Source organism: Haliaeetus albicilla, unplaced genomic scaffold (assembly GCF_947461875.1).
Source record: "Haliaeetus albicilla unplaced genomic scaffold, bHalAlb1.1 scaffold_135, whole genome shotgun sequence".
Classification (NCBI taxonomy): Eukaryota; Metazoa; Chordata; class Aves; order Accipitriformes; family Accipitridae; genus Haliaeetus; species Haliaeetus albicilla.
The window spans coordinates 92,526-113,961 of NW_027212486.1; the positions used below are offsets into that span (position 1 = coordinate 92,526).

At 53.1% G+C, this 21,436-nt stretch overlaps 1 protein-coding gene across 1 annotated transcript; it reads right to left on the reverse strand.

The window, feature by feature from the left end:
* Positions 1-2,824: 2,824 nt before the first annotated feature.
* On the reverse strand, positions 2,825-13,873 carry LOC138684212 (electroneutral sodium bicarbonate exchanger 1-like). The gene is made up of 20 exons (XM_069777914.1): positions 13,733-13,873; positions 13,145-13,280; positions 12,769-12,929; positions 11,663-11,848; positions 11,466-11,554; positions 11,176-11,333; positions 10,709-10,796; positions 10,056-10,202; positions 9,792-9,883; positions 9,282-9,456; positions 9,012-9,145; positions 8,222-8,467; positions 8,008-8,113; positions 6,929-7,090; positions 6,097-6,210; positions 5,597-5,758; positions 4,719-4,970; positions 3,844-3,912; positions 3,126-3,299; positions 2,825-3,026 (listed from the first exon to the last, which is right to left on the reverse strand). Exons 1-20 carry the CDS (start codon positions 13,848-13,850, stop codon positions 2,841-2,843), a joined length of 2,955 nt encoding a protein of 984 aa, XP_069634015.1. The 5' UTR covers positions 13,851-13,873; the 3' UTR covers positions 2,825-2,840.
* Between the last annotated feature and the right edge of the window lie 7,563 nt (positions 13,874-21,436).

Here is a 21,436-nt window from a genome sequence, read left to right on the forward strand (position 1 = left end):
CAGCGTGGCCTTCAGGCTGTGTCCCTACACATGCCCCTTGGCCGCAGGATAAACGGAGCTGGTTGACTGTGACAGAGGAGCCTCCAGGCAGCTCCTGCTTGGTACCAGCGATTACGCCACCTGCGCGGCCCTGCCGTTATCTAAAGTGCAGCAAGAAGTCCGCGCGTGAACATCCTTTACGCAGAGAGATGTTTTCTTCTAAGAAAAGTTGTACGACACCGTGAATGACCAAAAAGGAGGAACTTCTCCACAGGCAGGATCTGTACAGTGTGCCAAGGGAAAATCCGTCTGGGGTCTGCCCAATGCTGCATGAACGCAGGGTCCCCAGCATCTGAAGGGACCTAAGATTTACTTGCTACCTAGATGCCTCTTCTTGCTGCCTGTATGCCTTCTTCCTGGCTACGTCGCCTCCCAAGAGCTTGCCCACCCCCAGCCTACTGGGGAGGGGGGGAATGGTAGAGAGACAGCCCTGATGCTGTGCCAGCACTGCTCAGCCATGGCCAAAACACTGCTGTGTTATCAACAGCTTTCTAGCTACCAGTACAGAGCACAGCACCACGAGGGCTGCTGTGGGGTAAAGGAACTCCAACTCAGCCAGACCCAATAGAGAAGGAAAGTGGAGGAACAACAGAGGGGGCAGCCCAGGGACACAGAGCCCCAGGTCTCATCCGGCCGCTCCTGTGACCATACGGTGTATTCAAAATCAAATACCTGAAGTGCTTCCTTAGACGCAGTTTACAGCCAGGGGACAAGAAGGTGGCAGTTCTGCATTTTGCAGCTCCCAGGCTGATGGCAGAGCCAAAGCAAAAAAAAAAACCAAACAACAAAAACCAAACCAACCAAGAGAGGTAAGACTGGAGGCAAGGGGGCAAATGCTTTTCTTTCACCTTAGGCCAACTGCTCGGACGCTCTCTATGCTGCCCTGCCACAGAGGGCATCCCTCTCGTACCAGTAAGAGACATAAGAGCGAATTAAAGCCAGGACCCCAAACCAGACCAAAAACCCGGTCATGATGAAGAAGAAAGTGGAGAATGCATCAAACATAACAGAAAATGATTTTGGACATTCCCAGTTTACATTTGGAAAAAAGAGAGAAAAAAAAAGAGGAGGAATTAGGTATTAAAAGAAGAGCACTGAATGATAAAGCAGTAGCAGTCCCTCTACCACTACAAACCCACACCCCCACACGCACGTACGCACACAGACTTAACACCACCAAACTCCCATTGACTGTGATGTTCACCTCAGCTTGCTGGTCTAGAGATACTGAATGCCTGAAGCACACCAAGGAGAACTGAAAACATCTGCATGGCTTTAATGGGAATCCTCCAACTGAAACAAAGCGCTTTCTCCCTCTGTCTGCGTTGGCACATCCCCGAGTCACGCTCTCACTCCTCTCCTTCAAAGTCAAGATTCCTAAACGTGAAAAGCGGGAGTGGGGAATGGCGAAGGGAAGAGAAAAAGAGGGAGAGCATCATCAGTGGAAGACCTGCCAGCTGCTGCTGATTCAGCCCTGTTCGGGGGACCACCCCAGCAGAGAGGAGCTGGTTTGCGTGCCACGGTCCTCACTGCCTGTTCCCAGGGACAGGCCGTTTGCTCAGCCTTGCCGGCCAAAGCCTGGGAGAAGCGTAGGCGTGTGCCGTCGCTTGCAGAGGAGCACGGACACGTTCACGTGCAATCCTTTACCTTCTTCCTCCCTGGATTCAAAGGGTTTCTGTCTTCAAAGTGAGAGCCTTCCGTACGGTCGTTTGTGACATTTCATCCAGGATAATAATCTCAGAAGGATCAGTCCTGCAATAAGTATTTCACATAGCAATCCGTGATTACGGGAACTGATGCCACCAAGGGCATTAGCATCAGCAAGAGGAACAGCGGAGCCCCGAGAATCAAAGCTCCGCATAAGTGTGGGAGGTTTTGCTGGATGAGGAGTTTTGGGAGGCAAGCCGGGGAGCTGCAGAGCAACAGCTCTGTGCAAAGGCTCTTGCTGGGGTCTAGCCCCGGTCCGGGTTCCTAAGCCACTGCTGGTACAGATCACGCCTGCAACTCCGCATGTGTAAGTATGAGGATCTCCAGCTACCGTAAAGGCACTGATGATGCAAGGTTTGGGGGTCAAACGCGAGGGCTGCAGCCGCTCTGCTTGGGGTGGCTTGCCCTGCGATCACCTCCTGCAGCCCTGCCCCCGAATTTGATTTTCCCACCAAGCTGCCTGCTGGTTTCTGTGGAATGCCCCACCAAGAGGCAAGTGGAGAAAACTCTGCCAAACACCTTCAAGCTAATCTTGCCGGGGGTCCTGGCGCTTGCTGGGGCTTTACCTGTCACTGCCTTGCTTTGGGATATCCACGTCGCTCGTCTTCCCCACGTTCAGCTGAACTGAACTTGCAGCAGCAGCAGCTTCCACCACCCTCCTGGACTCCTGATGTAAAAAAGGGACAAATCACGTTCTCTGTCTTTGGTCAAAGTGGAGATAAGCTGAATGCCCAGCACAAACTTAGCAGTCTGCCCTCCCCTTCTGCCCCTTGGCAGCTATAGGTATTAGTGCAGCAGGGGAGAAACCGTTCACTCCAAAGATTTCGGGGCAGGGGGATTGTGTGTTCAAAACACGATTATGAGCAAATCTTGCCAGCAGCAGCAGCAGCATCTAATAATAATCATCATAATGATAATGACCTTTGTGAAAAACGACTCGTTTTAAAAATTACACCTGTATTCAAGTGTTCAGCTCACTGCTACTTGAGGAAACAAAGGTTACAACGTGGGACCCAGCCTATTGGGATCTATTTCGACTGAGTGCTGATCTTCCCCCAACGTTTCCAGACAAGCTGAAAGAGAAACAGGCAATCTCACAGCCCGACGGAGATGTCCAGCCCCGAGGACCCAGCAAGCCTTACCTCTTCTTCTTCTCCAGCTTCATTTCTGGCATCGTCCAACTTCTTCTTCCTTTCTGGCATAAGGTCATCCAGAAAGCTGAGCTCTCGCTTTGAGAAGCAGAAATCCATCGCTTTCCGGACAAAGACGAGAGCCAAAACCTTCGCGAGTAAGAGGGAAGATGCGGTGAGCTCAGAGACGATGCCACCTCTCACTCCAACGCTGCAAACACCCCGCTGCCGAGCGGCGGCAGCTCTTACCATCATGGGAAAGATGATGGCGGCACGGGACACCTTGATGGTCCAGAGCAGGACGAGGCAGGTCAGCTGGATCACCGTGAACAAATGCACCTTTCGCAAGGGCACGTGCCGCAGGTAGATGAAATCCGGCTGGTGTTTCGCCGGCATCCAAAACAGCTTCAAGCGATCAAAGAACTGCAAAACAAAAGGGAGAGGTTGCCACCTTGGGACTGCGGCAAGGTTCTGGCCCTCTCGAGACGGGGAGGCAGTTTGCAGCATCTCGCTTGCCGTCAGAAATCCTGGATCCCACCGCGTTCCTCCTGGGAGCAGCACCCATTTTCCCTTTGCTCCATCTATCAACCGGCTTGCCCCCGAGAGCTGCCCACCAAACGGCAACTATTCCATGCCATTCCATTAGTAGCATTTCTCGGCCCACTGAATCCCCCAAGCGAGGATTTCCACCAGTGGTAGAAACTGCCTTCCCTTTGCACTGAATTCCCCCGCTTTCACGTAACCAAACACTGACCTGCCCTAAACCCTGAAACAGAGAGCGCTGAACTTGCCTGGTCCTCCCAGCCCTATATACCTCCTGTGCCTCCACCAATCTTTTGCTTACACAAAAGACTTTCATTGCTTGCTCTGCGAGAAGTTTTTCCCATGCCACTGCTTTTTTTCCCTGCTGCTACGGAGACAAAATACCAGGGAGCCGACACGCTGCACGCTGTAAAAGAGTCCGTACCTGAATTCCTCTGAGCGACGACACACCCATGTAGAGAAAGACGCCATAAAGCACAGGCATTGGTATAAACTGGGGGGGGAGAAAGAAAAAAAAAAAAGAATGCAATCGTTTCTTTTTCTATATTGCATTTTCAGTATTACCACCCTCTTCCACAGGCACTGCCTAAAATTGCTTGAAGCTTTCCAGCTTCCATTCAGGCTTAGAGATGGGTCAGATTTTAACCATTAAAGATTTTGTGCGCACGAGTGAGCTAAGGCTCTGCTTTAGGCTGAACTTTGGAGTTACCTCTCCTCAGAATAATCCTATTTTCCAGAAAGCTTGGAGGAAAATAGGCAATTTCACCCGTGCTGCCCTATGCCGCAGTCCGTGGCGGCAGAAAAACACTTCTGCCTATTCTTGGGGCAACAGGCAAAGGCCACATGCCTCCTTTTAGCCTAGAGACGAGATTACTTTGTGGGAGGAACGTGCAAGGAAGCCCACGGGGATGACCTCAGTGTGTTTAGCTCCTGGGAATGGCTGCTCCGGGGCATTTGGGCAGCAAATTGCAGCCAGTAAAGGGCTGCCTGTTTGAAAGAGAGCAGATGTGCTGGTCTGAATATGCTCAACTGTAACCCATAAACATGGGCGGGCCTGAAAGACACCCGAAAATTCAAGCAGTTGCGTTGCTCGCTCGCCTCGAGCACACCAAACGGGGGCCTGAAGGGCTGCAAAGCCTAACCGAGGCTGGTTCCCACCGTGGGTCGAGCCCCAAGGGTTGGGATCACCTCCTCCTCCTCCGCTCCACAACTAACTCCTCAGGCCTGCAGAGAGGGGACTGGTTTTCTGTAACCTCCAACAAGCTCGCGGTTGTTGGGTGGTTTGCATTTTCCTCTCACCTTTAACACGGAAGTGAAGAAGACGGAGCAGCCCATGAGCACAAAGATCAGCAAGCCAGTGACTCTCTGCTCTCGTATCCCCAGAAACTTGGGTTGTTCTCCTGGAGCTGAGCAGTCAGACTCTACTTTGAGGCTATTCACGTGGGTGATGGACAGGACGGTCGCAGCCACAAACCAGGGCAGCCCCATCACAGAGCACACCCCGAGCATCACGGCCACCACAAAAAGGTCCAGGTGGTACCCGCATCCTTTCTGCAGGCAGGAAAACAAGAAACAGAGCATCCCATAGCACAAGAGCAAGGAGAACGTCGCAAGGCAGACTCAAACCCGGCTCGAGCACAAGTCAACTTCTTCAGAATTTAAAACAAGAAATGGAAACAAGTAAGGGTGTATGCAAGCTTTGCACACGCACCTGGCATGAAAATCGGGCAGGAGTTCAGATGCAAGGGATATGGGGAGCTTGTGCGATACATACTTCTCCAAAAAAAAAAAAAAAGCCACCCCACAACCCAAAACCACCAAACCATTTTTTTCACTCACAAAGAAAATTCTACCACTTGCAAGGAAGGCGTGACTCTGAGTTATCCCTGGCAGCGCATCAAAACAATTCATTCCCCGCACCTGCTGCTGCTGCCATTTTAAAACAAAAAGGCGCTTCTATATTGCTCCAAGATTAATTTGCTCCTCCAAAAGGTTGCTCATCTGAACTGCCCTGTCACTTGCTCCCTGCATCATCGTTAATCCAGGAGAGCATCCTGCCACGCAGCCTGGCCTTGTCCCAAACCAATGCCTTCAGAAAGCATCGGGAATAAGAGCTTCTCCCCAGACCTGCAGCCCAGAAGGGGCTGGGGCTGGGGTCATCTCTCGCAGGCCCTTACCTTCAGCTTGTGCTCCTTCCTGTTCACAATAACGGCACTGATCTGCTGGTCCATGAATATCAAGATGGTGCAGAGCAGAGCTGGGACGAGCGCAGCCAACACCGTCCACCAAGGGTTGGGTCCTATGGGGTTGATGAACCACCCGCGGTCGTCTCTGGTAGGCTGCAACAAAGCCCACACGTCAGCATCGTCTCCCAGCCCAGGCACTCCACTGGCTTTCATTTTCCCCTCCCTCCCTGTGTCAGAGCACCTCCCAGCCCTGGCTTCACGTCCCCCTCTCCCGTGGGCTTCAGCAGTGCCGGTGTCCTCTTTGCAAGCACCTCTAGATACTTCTCCTGTAGGTATCTAGTTTTGGGGCCATCTTCTCGGTTCCAGGAGGAAGCAAGGCACTTGGAGGTGGAAGAGGAGATGCTCACACCCCCAGCATCTCCTCCAGACTCAGCCCTGCCCTGCCCCGGCATCACCTTGTGGCACCCCCACGTGCCAAAACACCCCAGTACCTTGAACGCATGGGGGACCTGGAGCTTCGGCGATGGGATCCCAGCCACAAAGTCAAGGAGCACCATGATGACGATGGTGAGGAAGACAGCAAAGTCGCTCACTGTGGACCGTACCTGGGGCAAGAAACCAGAGGTGAAAGGGGCATGGCAAACAGGGCCGTAACGTGAGATGCCAGAGTTGCAGACATCCACAACGTTAGGCTGGTTAACCAAATCCCACCACCCCTCTGAGCACATGCAGCCTGATCCCTTGCTTAGATACTGTTGCTGTGTTTGTCCCTGTGACATCTGGTGTCAGACAATAAAAAAAGCTTAATTAGGTGGACAAGGGTTGGTTTAAGTCAAAACCTAAAAATAATAATAATAATATTAAAAATAAGAAAACAGATGTCTGCCACTACAGCTACACTCACAGCTACAATGGCAACAAGGCACTGAGGCATCCTTTAGTCCTCAAAAGGAAGCTCCTCATTCGAATCTACTTTCCGCTCGAGCACATAATGCGCAGAAGGTAAGGAAAAAAAAACCAAAACCCCAACCCCCAAAACTTTGGGAAACCTGACTTCCTACTACCTGAGGAGGAAAAATAAAAAAAAAAAAAAAAAAAAAAAAATCTTCAATCTGGGGCAGGTCACGAGGCAGGTGGGAAATGCTACGATGATTTTGCACTCATGGAAATGAGTGCGGGACGTCCAAGCTCTTGGAGAGCTTGGCCTGCAAGGCCAACGTTTCCCAGCTTGACCAAGGCGGGGCAAATACTGCTTAGTGCTCCAGGAAAGCCATTTTGGGAAACGAGTGTGGAGATGGATGCTGGCCACCATCTTCTACTTACTCTGGTTGGAAAGTAGCGGCTGGTTTTAAACTTCTTCAAGAAGCCTGACAGGGCAAAGGTGGCGAAGAAGAGGATGCAGCACCAGAGGAACACGTCAGGCGTGTAGGGGCCGTCGCGTCCACAGGCAGGTCCTTGAAACTCCCCACGCAAATACCGACATTCCTGGAGAGACAGAGCGTCAGGACACAAAGGCAGTGCACGTGCGGCAGGGAAACCTCGCATAGCTAGGGGGTTTTGAGGACCTCGGTCCAAGATCCACGACCCTGTAACTGCTCCTGCCAATGGAGATTTATATTTAATGAGCAGCAGCAGCTGAACAAGTGACACATCGAACTACAGAGCGGAGAAATGAGACGTGAGGGGACGCCATACCACACACCCTCGGCACATCCTCTGCCTGCCATTCGAGCAATCGTGGCTAAAGAAGACACCAGAGGGGAAGGAAACACTGGAAACTCTTGGGGATAGAGAGAGAGGCAAGAGGGAAGGAGGGCTAAAGACAACCATGGCAGGAAAGGAGGAGAAGAGACAAATCGTCCCTTCCCAGGGGAGGGCTCGCAGAACCTGGCCAAGAGGGGATGAAGGCCACCGTAAGAGCCTGCCGCCCTAGGCCCGGGCTCTGCTTCCAGCAACAACAGCCTGAGAGGCTGCTCAGACATTTATGCATGGACCTACAGACAGCACTGAATGAGAAAGCAAGGCCTGGAGTTACTAGGAACCCATTAAGGAGGCCAATGACTACCTTTCAAGCATGAACTTAAGTCCTACAACTTCTACAGTAATCAAACCACCCACTACTTAACCTTCCTCCCAGTCAGAAGTACTGTCCTGCAACAGGCTTGAGGGGGACACTTGCTACCCACAATGCTGGGGACCAGGTAGACTGGGACAAGGTGGACTCTCCTCCCCAGGACCAAGCAGGTTCAAAGCACACGCTAGATCTAAGCAAGGACTTTTCCGAGCAGCACTAGCACAGTTTGAAGCCCATCATTCCCTGAAGGGCTCTGACTTTTGCACCATGCAAATGCCCCCGGACCCCATGGCCGCGGCGCGAGGAAGCAGTGGCTCGGGGCACTTACGGTCACCGTGAGGTTTTCCCAGGCTATGCCAGACACGTTGATCTTGTTGCTCGCCCAGAAACGCAGCGTTTCGTTGCTGGGATGGGTCGGTGCCTCACACTTACAGCTGGCAGGAGAGAAGCCAAGACGGGGGGGGTAAGGGAAAGGCGATGGAGGTGCAGCCCGGAGCTCCTGCCAAGGGGCAGCATCTTTCTCAGGGGGAAAAAAAACCCACTAGTAGCTGGTGAGGAAGTCCAGCTTGCTGTGCATGTGCACAGGGTAGGTGTCTCGCAGGTGACTCAGCTTCTCCAGAGCCTCGTAGATGAAGATGATGCAGATGAGGGAGGCAAAGGCTTCTTCCGTGAAGCGGGTGACGTAGCACACCAAACAGCTGGCGTCGGTGGCCACCAGCACTATGCACAAGAAGGCGGTCCACAGCCCAATGCACGCCCGCAGAGACAGATAGGAGAGCGCGTACTCCCTGCGAAAGCAAAATGAAACAAAGGCTGGAAAGGCCAGCAAGAGGCCCTGAGCCATGCCTGCCTTCGGGGAAAGCGGGGAGCAATTTTGGAGCGTGTCAAGGCTGCGGATGGGAAATGCCGTTTCCATGTACTACCACAGAGAGCCTCGGGGCTGTGGTGTAGGGTGTAGACCCACAGGAGGAGAGGCCAATTACTTAGTTACCACTGCTGAACAAGGATCTTGTGTTAACACCTTGGAGGCTGCTCGAGGTCAGGTCCCTCTTGGGCCAGGTGGTGTTCTCCCACATCACCCTGACGCCCTAACACTGAAACCAGCTGGGTGTGCACCCAGTCACCTGCTGCCAGCAAGCTGGGGCTTAATAATAAACCTTATGGCAATATAAGGGTGGTTTATCTCCCATCAAAGCCATCGCAACAAAAGGACTGTCACTAAAATCTAGCAACTACCCCTAAGAAAAAGAAAAGAAAAGAAAAGCATCTTTTCTCCATCACTGCCCCCTTCTGAAGGCTCTCGCAGCACCCAGCTGCGGCAGCCAGCCTTACTTGCAGAATTTGTAGAGGATCTTCTCGAACACGAGCACGGGTCCCGTGCTGCCGAGGATGGTGAGAGGTTGGCCGGCAAAGAGGCAATACACCACGCCGGCCATGGACGCGCCCAGCAGCGACTCCATGGCACTCTGTCCGGGGAAGAGAGGCAGCCGTGAGTAAATAAATCGTTAGGGAGAAACAACAACCAAAGCCCATTCACTGCAGCAAGGACTTTGGCCTGAGTTTGATCCTCCCCCATGGCCCCCAACAGAGAGAGGTGCTCACTATGTGGCCATTGGTCGCCTCCCCCAGCAGTCCCCCGAAGGTGATGACAGGGGACATGCAGGCACAGTAGAGGAAGAGGAAGGACGCCAGGCACTGCAGGCTCAGACCATCCCGGAAGTCGCTCCAGAACCACGGGGCTTTCCGCTTCACGTCCAGGGTCAAACCTCCAAAGAGCCTGCAGGAAGGAAAAAGAAGAGAGTCTGTTCTCTTGGAGGAACACGCTGACTTTGCTTTGCTGCAGAAGGGCAATCACAAGCACAGAGCCACTTCCGTGGCTAAAAAGAAGCACTCTCCTTCATCCCAAATCAAGGAAACCTGCGTGCAATGGTGATGGCTGGGGCTGAGCCCAGCTGCCCAGATCTCCCCCCTGCCCAGCCCAGGGGACCAAGCTGGTCATGTGGAGCCCCTTCACTGAACCAGCTAACCCCAAAGACCTGCTAGAAGGGAAGGTGCATGCTCAGATTTGAGGGGCAAACAGAAAAAAAACACCCAAACTATTAAAGCTCCCACCTTCCCGTCCGCTGCAGTTCAGGGCCACAGTGTTTCTCCAGCGTGCTGTGAGAAGCACCGTCATCAAGAGCTCCTGGCGTCTTCCTTTTTTCCTGTTAAAATGGAAGTAAGATAAAGCTATGGACTTGCAACCACTGGCTCGTTTTGCTTCTGGTCTGGCTCTGTGACTGTGTCAGAGCAGGACCTTGTGAATTTGGGCCCCTGAACAGCATCCCCAGCTGTCCTGCCCGTCCCCCTCGCGCCTCCCGCCGACGCGTCACCCACCTGCGAAGGGACGTTTTTCGGGGGCTCGATTCGGACTGATGGATCCCACTCTCCTGGCGGCAAGACCGTGACCTGATCCAGAAACTCGTCGATGCCAGCCACCAGGTCAGCCCCGTTCTTGGCTTTATAGGCAACGTCACGGAAAACCTGCCAATAGAAGACGACCTGGTGAGAGGACAACCCAGCTCGGATGTCCTAACCAGTGCAATAAACTCTTGCCTAAACGCAAGGCTTTTTCCCCAAAATTTCCTGCTGGAAAGGGCAGGAAATATTCCCCCAAAAGGAAAAAATCTGTGCATCATGGCATTTGTAATCGTCTCCCCCACGAGGCCCCTGTCCCCCATGGCACACCATACCCTTCTGCTTAAAGAGCAAGAGAAGTTTTACTGGCCCTGGCAATGCCACCACTGGGGACAGCGTGCTGGGGACCCCGGCGAGAAGGATGAGGTGCAGGATGCACCCCGGGTGGGATTTCAGCCTCCAGGATGTGGCGTGATGCAAATCTGCGTGTTTGCTTTGGGGTGAGAAAGAGGGCTGGGCTGTTTGGAGAGCTGCGGGCAGCTGGGACAGCAAATCCTCTTCCTCACTACTTCAGAGACAGGGAGAGCTGAAGAAAGGCAAAAATGACCCGGAGCTATCTCATCTTGTCGCACCTCATCCGTCATGATAGTGGCCATGGACCTGCCGATCTCATGGTACTGATGGGCTTTTCCTTCTGGCCCAAGCAAAACAAACAGGAACCTGGGCAGGAAAAACAAAATGAGAGAGAGAAAAAGGTGTCCTTGCTCCGAGAGCACCCAAGGAAAGCCCTGGCAGCTCCCAGCCCAGAGCGTGGCTCAAGACGGGACACGTAGGCTCAGCGACGCCGCGATGAATTTGAAATTCTTCCAAGCCGACGGCAAATTTAATTTGGGGGCCAACTTTCATTACAATTGGCCGATGGGTTTAAAAGCTACAGCAGGGAATGGAGAAACGAAGGCGAGGAGATGTGGGTGGGGGAAACGTGCTTGCTCCCCCTCCCACTCGCCTTGTTCCCTTGGGACACCAAACTGATGCCTGCAACTTGATCTTTGGTTGGGTGTCTTTTTTACGGAAAAAAATTTGCGCTTCTCATTCGCACCTTGTTGGGATGGGAACTTCTGTCATGCCTGAGAGGAGGACAGCCGGGCTCAGGCGGACAAATGCCACGATGGGCTGGTGAAGGAAATCCAGCTCTCCTACCAGCACGTTGGATGCTTCAGCCCCGGTGGGAATTTTCTTCATGAAGTGCAGCTCCGCCTGGGCACGACAAGCGATTTTCAGGCAATTACCCCAACAGCAAAGCCCACAGCGCTCTGCAGCACACTCTGCAGCCAAGTTTGCAAGAGCAAAGCCGGCCCTAAAGGCGTAAGAAAGCTGCGAGTGTCTCACCTTGCTTAAATCCATTGCTCTGCTCTCAGGGTTCACCCCATCTTTAGCTTCCGCAGCGGTGGGAGAAGGACAAGGGGTGATTGTTTGGGCTGGTAGGAAGAAGAAAGACACTCAGAAAGATGGGCAAGGAGCAACTGGGACGCTTCTCCTTTGCCCGGACAAGTCTAATGGGGCCACAGCCCTGCAGAAACCCTCACCTGGCTTGTAGAGGAGGTGCAGGTCTGACTGCCTCTTGCTCACGTCAGCAAACGAGCAGACAGCGGGGAGAAGGTTGGTTGTCTTCTCGTTCTGATGGTGGTGCTTCCTCAAAAGGACTTCTCGAACCTGCGCCCGCATGTGCTCGTCAAACTCCGTGGACTGTTCTTGCTGGGCCAGGATCATATCTGAGGATGGCAAAGGGAAACGAAGCCGTCAGAGCAGAAACCCCAACAAGTCCCGACCCCCAAAGCCCCCAGGGAAGGCTGTGCCACACAGGCTGCACCCTAATGCCGGCTCAGCCTTGCACAGCAAGGCCTTTTAACAATGTTCAGCCTTTGCAGCGAAAACGAGAATTTTCTTTTGCTAAGAAACATCATCCAAGTGCTTATTCATCATTCCGCTAAGATAAATATTGCCCATTCTAAATAACGCAATTTTCTTGCCCGACCTGGCCTTTCTGACTCTACACGTTTACCCAAATTATAAGCAATCTAGAGCACAGACGTTCCCAGAGTTTCCCGTGCTGATCGAGTGCAATTTGCCGAGCCCAGGGAGAAACGTGCTAAGAACGGCTCCGACTTCTCCAGCCCTTGAAAGGGCTGAATGGAGACCTGCCGCCAGCCAAAGATAACTTCTCCAAAGCGGCTTTTGCAATTAACTTCAAGTATCTTCCCCACAGGAATACACTGCTTGGTCATCGCCAGATAACCTCTGCCTTAAAACTCTTCAATGCTGGATGTTAAGGCAAAAGTAAGAAAAAGAATGCGAGGAAACAGCTTGTAAGAAATCGTTCCCTTAAGGAGGTTCAGCTCTTACGCGGACTCCGTATTTCTAAGAGCAGCCTGCTAAGCCCTGACACACGCTCCTTTTTGGCTGCAGAACATTCTCTAGTGGCTTCTCCAGCCCCACAAACTGCTTTCAAAAGGACCCCGTATGGGAAGAAAAAAACGGTGCGACTGTTGCACGCCCAGTCTACATCCAAAAACAGCTCATGAGAAAAACACAGTGGGACTTCTGGAAAAGGACGTGCCATTAGGGCAGGGTCTGATGTGGGAGTGAAGAGCTGAGCTCGGCCGTTCCCGGAGGGATGCAGCGCCCACGGTACCTGCAATCTCTTCGATGCTGTTGGCACAAATGTCCAGCAGCACCGACCCGTTGCTGATGCAGCTCCTCAGCTCGGAGAGGCTGTGCAAGGACAGCGTGCCAACGTAGGGCTTGCTCCAGCGCTCGCCGCCATCTTCCACGTCCTCCTCAAACTTCAGCCACCTGTGGACATCGGGTGCGATCAGCCCCATTGCAAGAAAACAGCCCCAGCTCTGCAACCCCTTTGACAGAGCCACGGGGTGGCAAGAGGAGAAGGCTCCTCGTGCCGCCACCTGCAGCTGCAAAAGCTTCGCGTCCTGGAGGGGAGAAAGCAGAGCCCACGGGCGCTGCCGGTGCGGGGACTCCTCTCCCACCGCAGCCAAGCAGCAGGGATTTACCTTGCCGTTTCCTTCCACTCGGCATCTCGGCCCTCTTTTACACAGATCTCATCCAGCTCGGAGAACAAGTGGTGAGGGACATGCTGCTCGTCCTCCTTGGTCCTGAGAATGAACTGCACCCGCTGGGACGGGGAGCCTGGGGGCAGAAGGCAAAGACCCATCCCGTTACCGCGCCTCAACACAGCTCATCACGCTCACGTGCAAAGTGGCCATCAGCACCAGTGCAGCCATAAACACTGGGCTGGCCCCTCTCCTCTGCGTCTGTCTGGGCTTGCACAGAGCCATGGAGAAGGAGAAGCATCTAGTCCACCTCTGCATAAGGATGGGCTGCTTTCCTTCCCCACATTGCCATTTTTAAAGCCAGGATCCCTCTAAGGAAGACGAGCCTACACCCATTAGGCATTTAACTGCATTAAAAAAAAAACCCCAACCAACCAACAAAAAAAAGAAAACTTGGGAAAAAGAGGGTGTTGCTCAATAAGGCCACTTTCCCTCGGAAGAACAGCAACTCACTCAAACTAGCCACGGGGACCTGCTCGCAGAAGGCCCCAGCGCCCACGTTGCCCCCAGGAGTTTAGCGAATGCCGCGGTGGGACTTACAGTGGTAGCCCTGCTCCGTCGGGGCAGAGTCCTTCTCCCGTTCCCCTTCCCGATGCTTCTGGCTGTGGCGTCGGTGATGCCGGTGGCTCTGCCTAACCAGTGGCATCCACGCGCCCACGTACAGGGTCCGGTGGCCTGCGAAAAGCGAAAAAGCGGCGTGTTTTGCAGCACTCTCGGCATTGCAGCAATGGCTGAGGTGGCCGGTGCCTTGCTAAGCCACGGTTAAATCCCAGGAGCAACACCACCTTCCCTTAATCTTATTTTCACCGGACCTCCTTTTTTGCAAGCCTATTTTACTCGAGCTTTGCAACAACACAGCAACAACAAGCGTTGGCTCCGCCTCATCTAAAAGTGCCCTGAAAGTATCGGACCTCTTCTCAAATTCCAGCTTCGGCTGGACAACACTCAGACTTGCTCATTAAGCAGCAACACAAGCTAATTATTGTCAAAATCTCTGTATGGCACGAGGCGACAAGAGACGGTCAAATCAGTCCCATCGTAATGAACTCCAGAACAAAAAAAGAAAATCACAGCCCCGCGTCTGCAGCCCTGAAATGATTCTCCTGACCTCTCCAAGCCAGGAGCAGCCTCTGCGAGAAAAAAAGCCGTCAATTATCGAGCCCCGTGGCTACAACTCACACCGTGGCCTCCCGGGGGCCTTTTTCCCTCCGTTTAAAAAGCCGTAATAGTAAAAAACCTGACAATAACTGTGCTGCTTTATTGAGAAGCGCGGCACGTTTTGCTGCACGTGATGCGACACCCAACAAGGCACACTGGAGAGACTTTGTGCAATGGGAAAACGCGCTGGGCTGGTGGCTCCTCTACCAGGATCTCAGCAGAGACTCACCTTCCAACTCCTCCTTCTCATAGCAAATACTGACAGCGTTGCTCCTTCTTCCCCGGTTGATCACTGCCTCCTCGTCATGTCTCTGTTTAGCAACGACAAGAAGGGAAAAGTTGGGGCTGGGGGTGGAGAGCTCCCTTACGTCCTCCCAGCCATCATCCAGCCCTGCGTCCACGCGAGTCCACGAGCCATCACGCCTCTGCGTGCCTCCTCCTCCTTCAGGCACAGCCCTAAAACCACGGACTTGTAGGAGGTTTTTCTTCCCATACGCAAATAAAACAGCCCATAACATCACCTGTACTGCATACCATGAGAGTCTGGACGTATTTCATACAGCAGGAGAGGGATGACTGTTTCAGACCAAAAAAACCCACCTCCTGCTTTGTTCTTCAGGTTCCTGTCTAAAAAAGCGATTTCCAAACTGGAAAAAATAACCCCAACCCACAAAACTGCACTTTTGAGCCCCGGCCGTGCTACCTGTAACTCTTCCAGAAGTGTCATTTTGTGACCCCCAGTTGGGTTCATCCTCACGTCAGTCACTGGGTTTTGGGGACAACTGAACCTCCAGGTCAGTCAGGGGGCCCGATTCCCCAGGGACTGATGGAGTAGCCCTCACGGGAGGAGCTAAGTGGCACCCAGTGTGCACCAACTCCAGAGACACAATAGGGACCATTATGAAATCACAAGCTATGATGCGGATCCAGGCAGCTACTTAAAGCCACGCACCCCTAGACCCTTCCCGCTTGGAAAACTTAGTGCCTGGGGAGAAGCCAGCTCTGCTTTCAGCAAAAACTCTCCAGAACAGAGAAACTTCCTGCATGAGAGGTGTCAGGCTCAAAAGTGCGCAGAAGGAAAACCCTCCACAGGCTTGTTCGCCCTCCTGAGAAGCAAAGCCCATTAGCAGCAGCATGGTTTCTCTCTTTTTCTTTCTAACAGTAGAGCTGAAGCTCTAGCATCCTGAGGATAACGGGAGGTACAAATACGGTAGGGAAAAAGAACATCTTACTGGATCGATGGGTAGATTCAGAAAAAAACCCTGCTACACAGTAGTTTATCCCGACTGCTAGCTAGAACCGAGAAGACTGTTTTTTCCACCTGCGTCGACAGTTCCGGTGAAACATACTACTCGTCTAGGACGGCTGCATCTGAGGAACGAGAATTAGTTATCTGCAATACAAGGAATAACAATGAGTCATTTTGTGTCATGATATTCATCAGACTGCACAGAGAAACAAGAGACAAATGCATTTGAATAACCATGTCTTGTGTTACGTTTTAACCACTTAACATTCCATGAGAAATACCCCAAGAGCTCAAGAAGAAAGAGCAGAAAGACAGGAGACAGGTGAAAGCCGAGAGCGCCAGCTAGACGGAATGAAAGACCCTCTTCCTTCTCTGAAGCTTCAGCAAGGCTTCCTTCACCTGCTGGTTCCTCCGACTGTAAATGACGGGGTTCAAACTGGGGCTGACGAGACTGCAGAAAAGGGAAAGAACTTTCTCCCTCCCAGAGGAGTTACCGCTCCCGGGCCCCGCGTACATGAAGATGGCGTTTCCATAAAAGACACCCGCCGCGGTCGGGTGGGAGCCACACGTGGACAAGGTTTCGTGCCATCCTGGCGCAGAGCGGATGCGCAGATCGGTGGCCGGGGTGTCCAGGGAGGAAATCAGGATTAAGGCTAAAGGCAAGAGGAAGAAGCACACACAGACAGCAAAGATCAGGACTTTATTGGCAGGAGCGGCAGTGCAGGCCAGCTTTAAGACAGCAACAATTTCACAGGAGAAGTGGACAACCTCGCAGGGGCCACAGAAAGGCAGGTGTAAAGCCAGAGAGGCTTGCAGTGTGCCCAATACGAACGCCAAAGCCCACAAAACCGTGGCAAGGGTGAGGCGCAGCCTCCAGATCACGATGAGGGCATAGCGCAGGGGACGGCAGATTGCCACATAGCGAACATGAGACATCACGGCCAGCAGCACGCACGCTGTAAGTGCAAAGATTAAATAAAGATGGATCTGTGCCCCACACCCAGCACAGGAGAGGGCTCTGCCTTGTCCAAGGAGGCTCCTTAGCATACGGGGGACATTGCTGGAGGCGTAGCAGATGTCCGCGATGGAGAGGTGGCAGAGGAAGAAGTACACGGGGCTGTGGAGGCAGCAGTCCAGGCAGATAAGCAGAAAGACAAGTGCGTTTCCCATCAGAGTGGCAGAGCAGAGGGCAGAGAAAAGGCCAAAGAGGCAGTGCTGCAGGGCTGGGGTGCTGCAGAACCCCAGGAGGACGAATTCTGTGACAGTCGCTTCATTCTGCACGCTGTGCTGGAGGTGAGGCAGCACAAACTGCGACCACGGAGGTCTGGAAGCAAAGGAGCAAGGAAAAGGAAAGAAAAAGGAGAGTTTTCCTAAGAATGTTGTGTCCTTTACTCTTTACGCTGCAGCTCCCTTCTCCCCGTTCTTCCCTCTGACTCCAGTGAAAGGTGCGTACTACCCTCCCCACGCTGAGCGACGTACATCTGAATTGCAAGCTCCAATCTCTCTGCAAACTTTGAGCAGCTTGACCAATCTCACACAACTTTGCTGCCTAGCTTGCCCTTGAAGTCTTTCTTTTCCTGGGTTGGTTTGGGTTTTTTTTTGCAGGGGGTGGGGAGGGGCAGGGGGTGGTTTTGCTGTTGGAGAAGATAAGATGATGAAGATTGCAGGTGTCGATTAAGGTGAAGTCAGAACAACTTCAAAGCAGCTATTTTAAATTAAGTCCATATTAAAAGGAATGCACAGTTCACAGAAGAATTCCAGTTTTACCATTAAACCAACCAGCATTTCCAATCCACTGCCGTGTCCTCTTTACCTTCGTGCAATGCATTCCTATTGAATCCTGCAGTTGCTTGATCCGACTCCCCTATCCCAGCAGGGAGGCTACTGCAGGCCCGGGAAGGTCAGGCAGAACGTCACCTTGGTTCCTGCTGTGCAGCTGCTCGCCGTTACCAGTTTCGCAGGGTGCTGGTCAAGGTCCCTGGGCATCCCCTGGCACTTGTCTCCACGCGGCTCTCTGGTCTCCAAGATCTTCCGCCACTTCCAGGATACTTCCTCCAGCCAGGATCTTCACCTTTTCCTTCCTGGGTCCCTTTCTTCTCTTCAAGATCCCTTCTTCTTTCTGGGAACCCTTCTTTTTGCCACCACCTCTTCTTTCTGGAACCCCACGCCCCCCGTTTTCCCAATCTAAGTTGTCTATGTGAGCAGTACGATGCCTGATCAGCCTCCGAATTAAGGCTTCTGGCTCCTAGCTCTTTAGTAACTGTAGGATTCGGGACACGCTGGCTGCGTGTAGCAAGAAGCAGGCTTCTGCTTGACAGCTCAGAATTCAGTTTCAGACATTCACACGCACAGACCTTGCCACACACGTGCACCCCGTCACGTCTTGCCTGGTAACCTTCACAGTTTGAGCCAGTTTTTTGTCTACGGCCGGGCTTCAGACCCAGGGCATGGCCACAGAAGCGCATTCCCCCCGTCAGTCTGTGAGCTGAGCAAGGGAGAGTCAATACTTGTCTGGTGAGCCTCATACCCAGGCAATGTGGGCGACCCCTCTCCTGCGACAGCCCTGGCAAAAGCCACAGCAGGGTGCTCCCTTGCCTCTGCCTAGGTCACCGGGGTTCCCCTGCCTGCCATTGCTCCTTTGTCCTCCTCTGTGTTTGTGGAGATGAACCTTTAACCACACAACCTAACACCTACAACGCCGGGAAAAAGAGAGGCTGCAGAGGGTCCAGCGGGGAAGGTCGCCGATGTAAAATGCTCTTTGTGAGAGGCAGCACACCCAGCTCACCTCCTTGCTCCTGAGCTGCTCTATCGGAAGCACTGCGTGCAGGACGCTCTGCTCAACAGGCTGTGTCTGTCTCTGACTGCCTTGTCCTTGCTGCAGCACCGTGTGCTGGGGGAACGCCACAGAGAGCAAGGAGGACGCTCTTTCCCCAGGAGCAACAGAGGGTGCTCAGCTGAGTGCTGCTGCAGGGGCCAAAGTGGGGCAGGCAGGCAGGCAGGGGAAGGCAGGAACGAGGGAGCTGGGAGGAACCGGCCAGTCTGGGAGATGCCCGAGAGGCTCGAAAACCCTGTAAGCACAGGACGAGCTCACAGGAGGTTCAACGTGAGGCCCTGTGCTTAACCATGCCCTCCAGATCTGGACCTTCTCTGGTTCCCGAGTTACCGTGCAGTTTAACAGCCTGGTGCAGAGATCCTGACTGGGAGATCACTGTACCTCCAGGAGTTAGGGATCCACCTAACAGTTAACCTGAGCGGGTGCAGGTCTGTGCTGCGCTGTACCTACAGCGTGGCCTTCAGGCTGTGTCCCTACACATGCCCCTTGGCCGCAGGATAAACGGAGCTGGTTGACTGTGACAGAGGAGCCTCCAGGCAGCTCCTGCTTGGTACCAGCGATTACGCCACCTGCGCGGCCCTGCCGTTATCTAAAGTGCAGCAAGAAGTCCGTGCGTGAACATCCTTTACGCAGAGAGATGTTTTCTTCTAAGAAAAGTTGTACGACACCGTGAATGACCAAAAAGGAGGAACTTCTCCACAGGCAGGATCTGTACAGTGTGCCAAGGGAAAATCCGTCTGGGGTCTGCCCAATGCTGCATGAACGCAGGGTCCCCAGCATCTGAAGGGACCTAAGATTTACTTGCTACCTAGATGCCTCTTCTTGCTGCCTGTATGCCTTCTTCCTGGCTACGTCGCCTCCCAAGAGCTTGCCCACCCCCAGCCTACTGGGGAGGGGGGGAATGGTAGAGAGACAGCCCTGATGCTGTGCCAGCACTGCTCAGCCATGGCCAAAACACTGCTGTGTTATCAACAGCTTTCTAGCTACCAGTACAGAGCACAGCACCACGAGGGCTGCTGTGGGGTAAAGGAACTCCAACTCAGCCAGACCCAATAGAGAAGGAAAGTGGAGGAACAACAGAGGGGGCAGCCCAGGGACACAGAGCCCCAGGTCTCATCCGGCCGCTCCTGTGACCATACGGTGTATTCAAAATCAAATACCTGAAGTGCTTCCTTAGACGCAGTTTACAGCCAGGGGACAAGAAGGTGGCAGTTCTGCATTTTGCAGCTCCCAGGCTGATGGCAGAGCCAAAGCAAAAAAAAAAACCAAACAACAAAAACCAAACCAACCAAGAGAGGTAAGACTGGAGGCAAGGGGGCAAATGCTTTTCTTTCACCTTAGGCCAACTGCTCGGACGCTCTCTATGCTGCCCTGCCACAGAGGGCATCCCTCTCGTACCAGTAAGAGACATAAGAGCGAATTAAAGCCAGGACCCCAAACCAGACCAAAAACCCGGTCATGATGAAGAAGAAAGTGGAGAATGCATCAAACATAACAGAAAATGATTTTGGACATTCCCAGTTTACATTTGGAAAAAAGAGAGAAAAAAAAAGAGGAGGAATTAGGTATTAAAAGAAGAGCACTGAATGATAAAGCAGTAGCAGTCCCTCTACCACTACAAACCCACACCCCCACACGCACGTACGCACACAGACTTAACACCACCAAACTCCCATTGACTGTGATGTTCACCTCAGCTTGCTGGTCTAGAGATACTGAATGCCTGAAGCACACCAAGGAGAACTGAAAACATCTGCATGGCTTTAATGGGAATCCTCCAACTGAAACAAAGCGCTTTCTCCCTCTGTCTGCGTTGGCACATCCCCGAGTCACGCTCTCACTCCTCTCCTTCAAAGTCAAGATTCCTAAACGTGAAAAGCGGGAGTGGGGAATGGCGAAGGGAAGAGAAAAAGAGGGAGAGCATCATCAGTGGAAGACCTGCCAGCTGCTGCTGATTCAGCCCTGTTCGGGGGACCACCCCAGCAGAGAGGAGCTGGTTTGCGTGCCACGGTCCTCACTGCCTGTTCCCAGGGACAGGCCGTTTGCTCAGCCTTGCCGGCCAAAGCCTGGGAGAAGCGTAGGCGTGTGCCGTCGCTTGCAGAGGAGCACGGACACGTTCACGTGCAATCCTTTACCTTCTTCCTCCCTGGATTCAAAGGGTTTCTGTCTTCAAAGTGAGAGCCTTCCGTACGGTCGTTTGTGACATTTCATCCAGGATAATAATCTCAGAAGGATCAGTCCTGCAATAAATATTTCACATAGCAATCCGTGATTATGGGAACTGATGCCACCAAGGGCATTAGCATCAGCAAGAGGAACAGCGGAGCCCCGAGAATCAAAGCTCCGCATAAGTGTGGGAGGTTTTGCTGGATGAGGAGTTTTGGGAGGCAAGCCGGGGAGCTGCAGAGCAACAGCTCTGTGCAAAGGCTCTTGCTGGGGTCTAGCCCCGGTGCGGGTTCCTAAGCCACTGCTGGTACAGATCACGCCTGCAACTCCGCATGTGTAAGTATGAGGATCTCCAGCTACCGTAAAGGCACTGATGATGCAAGGTTTGGGGGTCAAACGCGAGTGCTGCAGCCGCTCTGCTTGGGGTGGCTTGCCCTGCGATCACCTCCTGCAGCCCTGCCCCCGAATTTGATTTTCCCACCAAGCTGCCTGCTGGTTTCTGTGGAATGCCCCACCAAGAGGCAAGTGGAGAAAACTCTGCCAAACACCTTCAAGCTAATCTTGCCGGGGGTCCTGGCGCTTGCTGGGGCTTTACCTGTCACTGCCTTGCTTTGGGATATCCACGTCGCTCGTCTTCCCCACGTTCAGCTGAACTGAACTTGCAGCAGCAGCAGCTTCCACCACCCTCCTGGACTCCTGATGTAAAAAAGGGACAAATCACGTTCTCTGTCTTTGGTCAAAGTGGAGATAAGCTGAATGCCCAGCACAAACTTAGCAGTCTGCCCTCCCCTTCTGCCCCTTGGCAGCTATAGGTATTAGTGCAGCA

Coding starts and splice junctions, on each gene's coding strand:
- LOC138684212 (XM_069777914.1), bottom strand. CDS start 13,850: ATGCCACTGGTTAGGCAGAGCCACCGGCATCACCGACGCCACAGCCAG. Junction 10,797..11,175: donor GAAGTTCCCATCCCAACAAG/GTGCGAATGAGA, acceptor TTTCCTGCCCAG/GTTCCTGTTTGTTTTGCTTG. Junction 7,091..8,007: donor GGGAAAACCTCACGGTGACC/GTAAGTGCCCCG, acceptor CTGTCTCTCCAG/GAATGTCGGTATTTGCGTGG.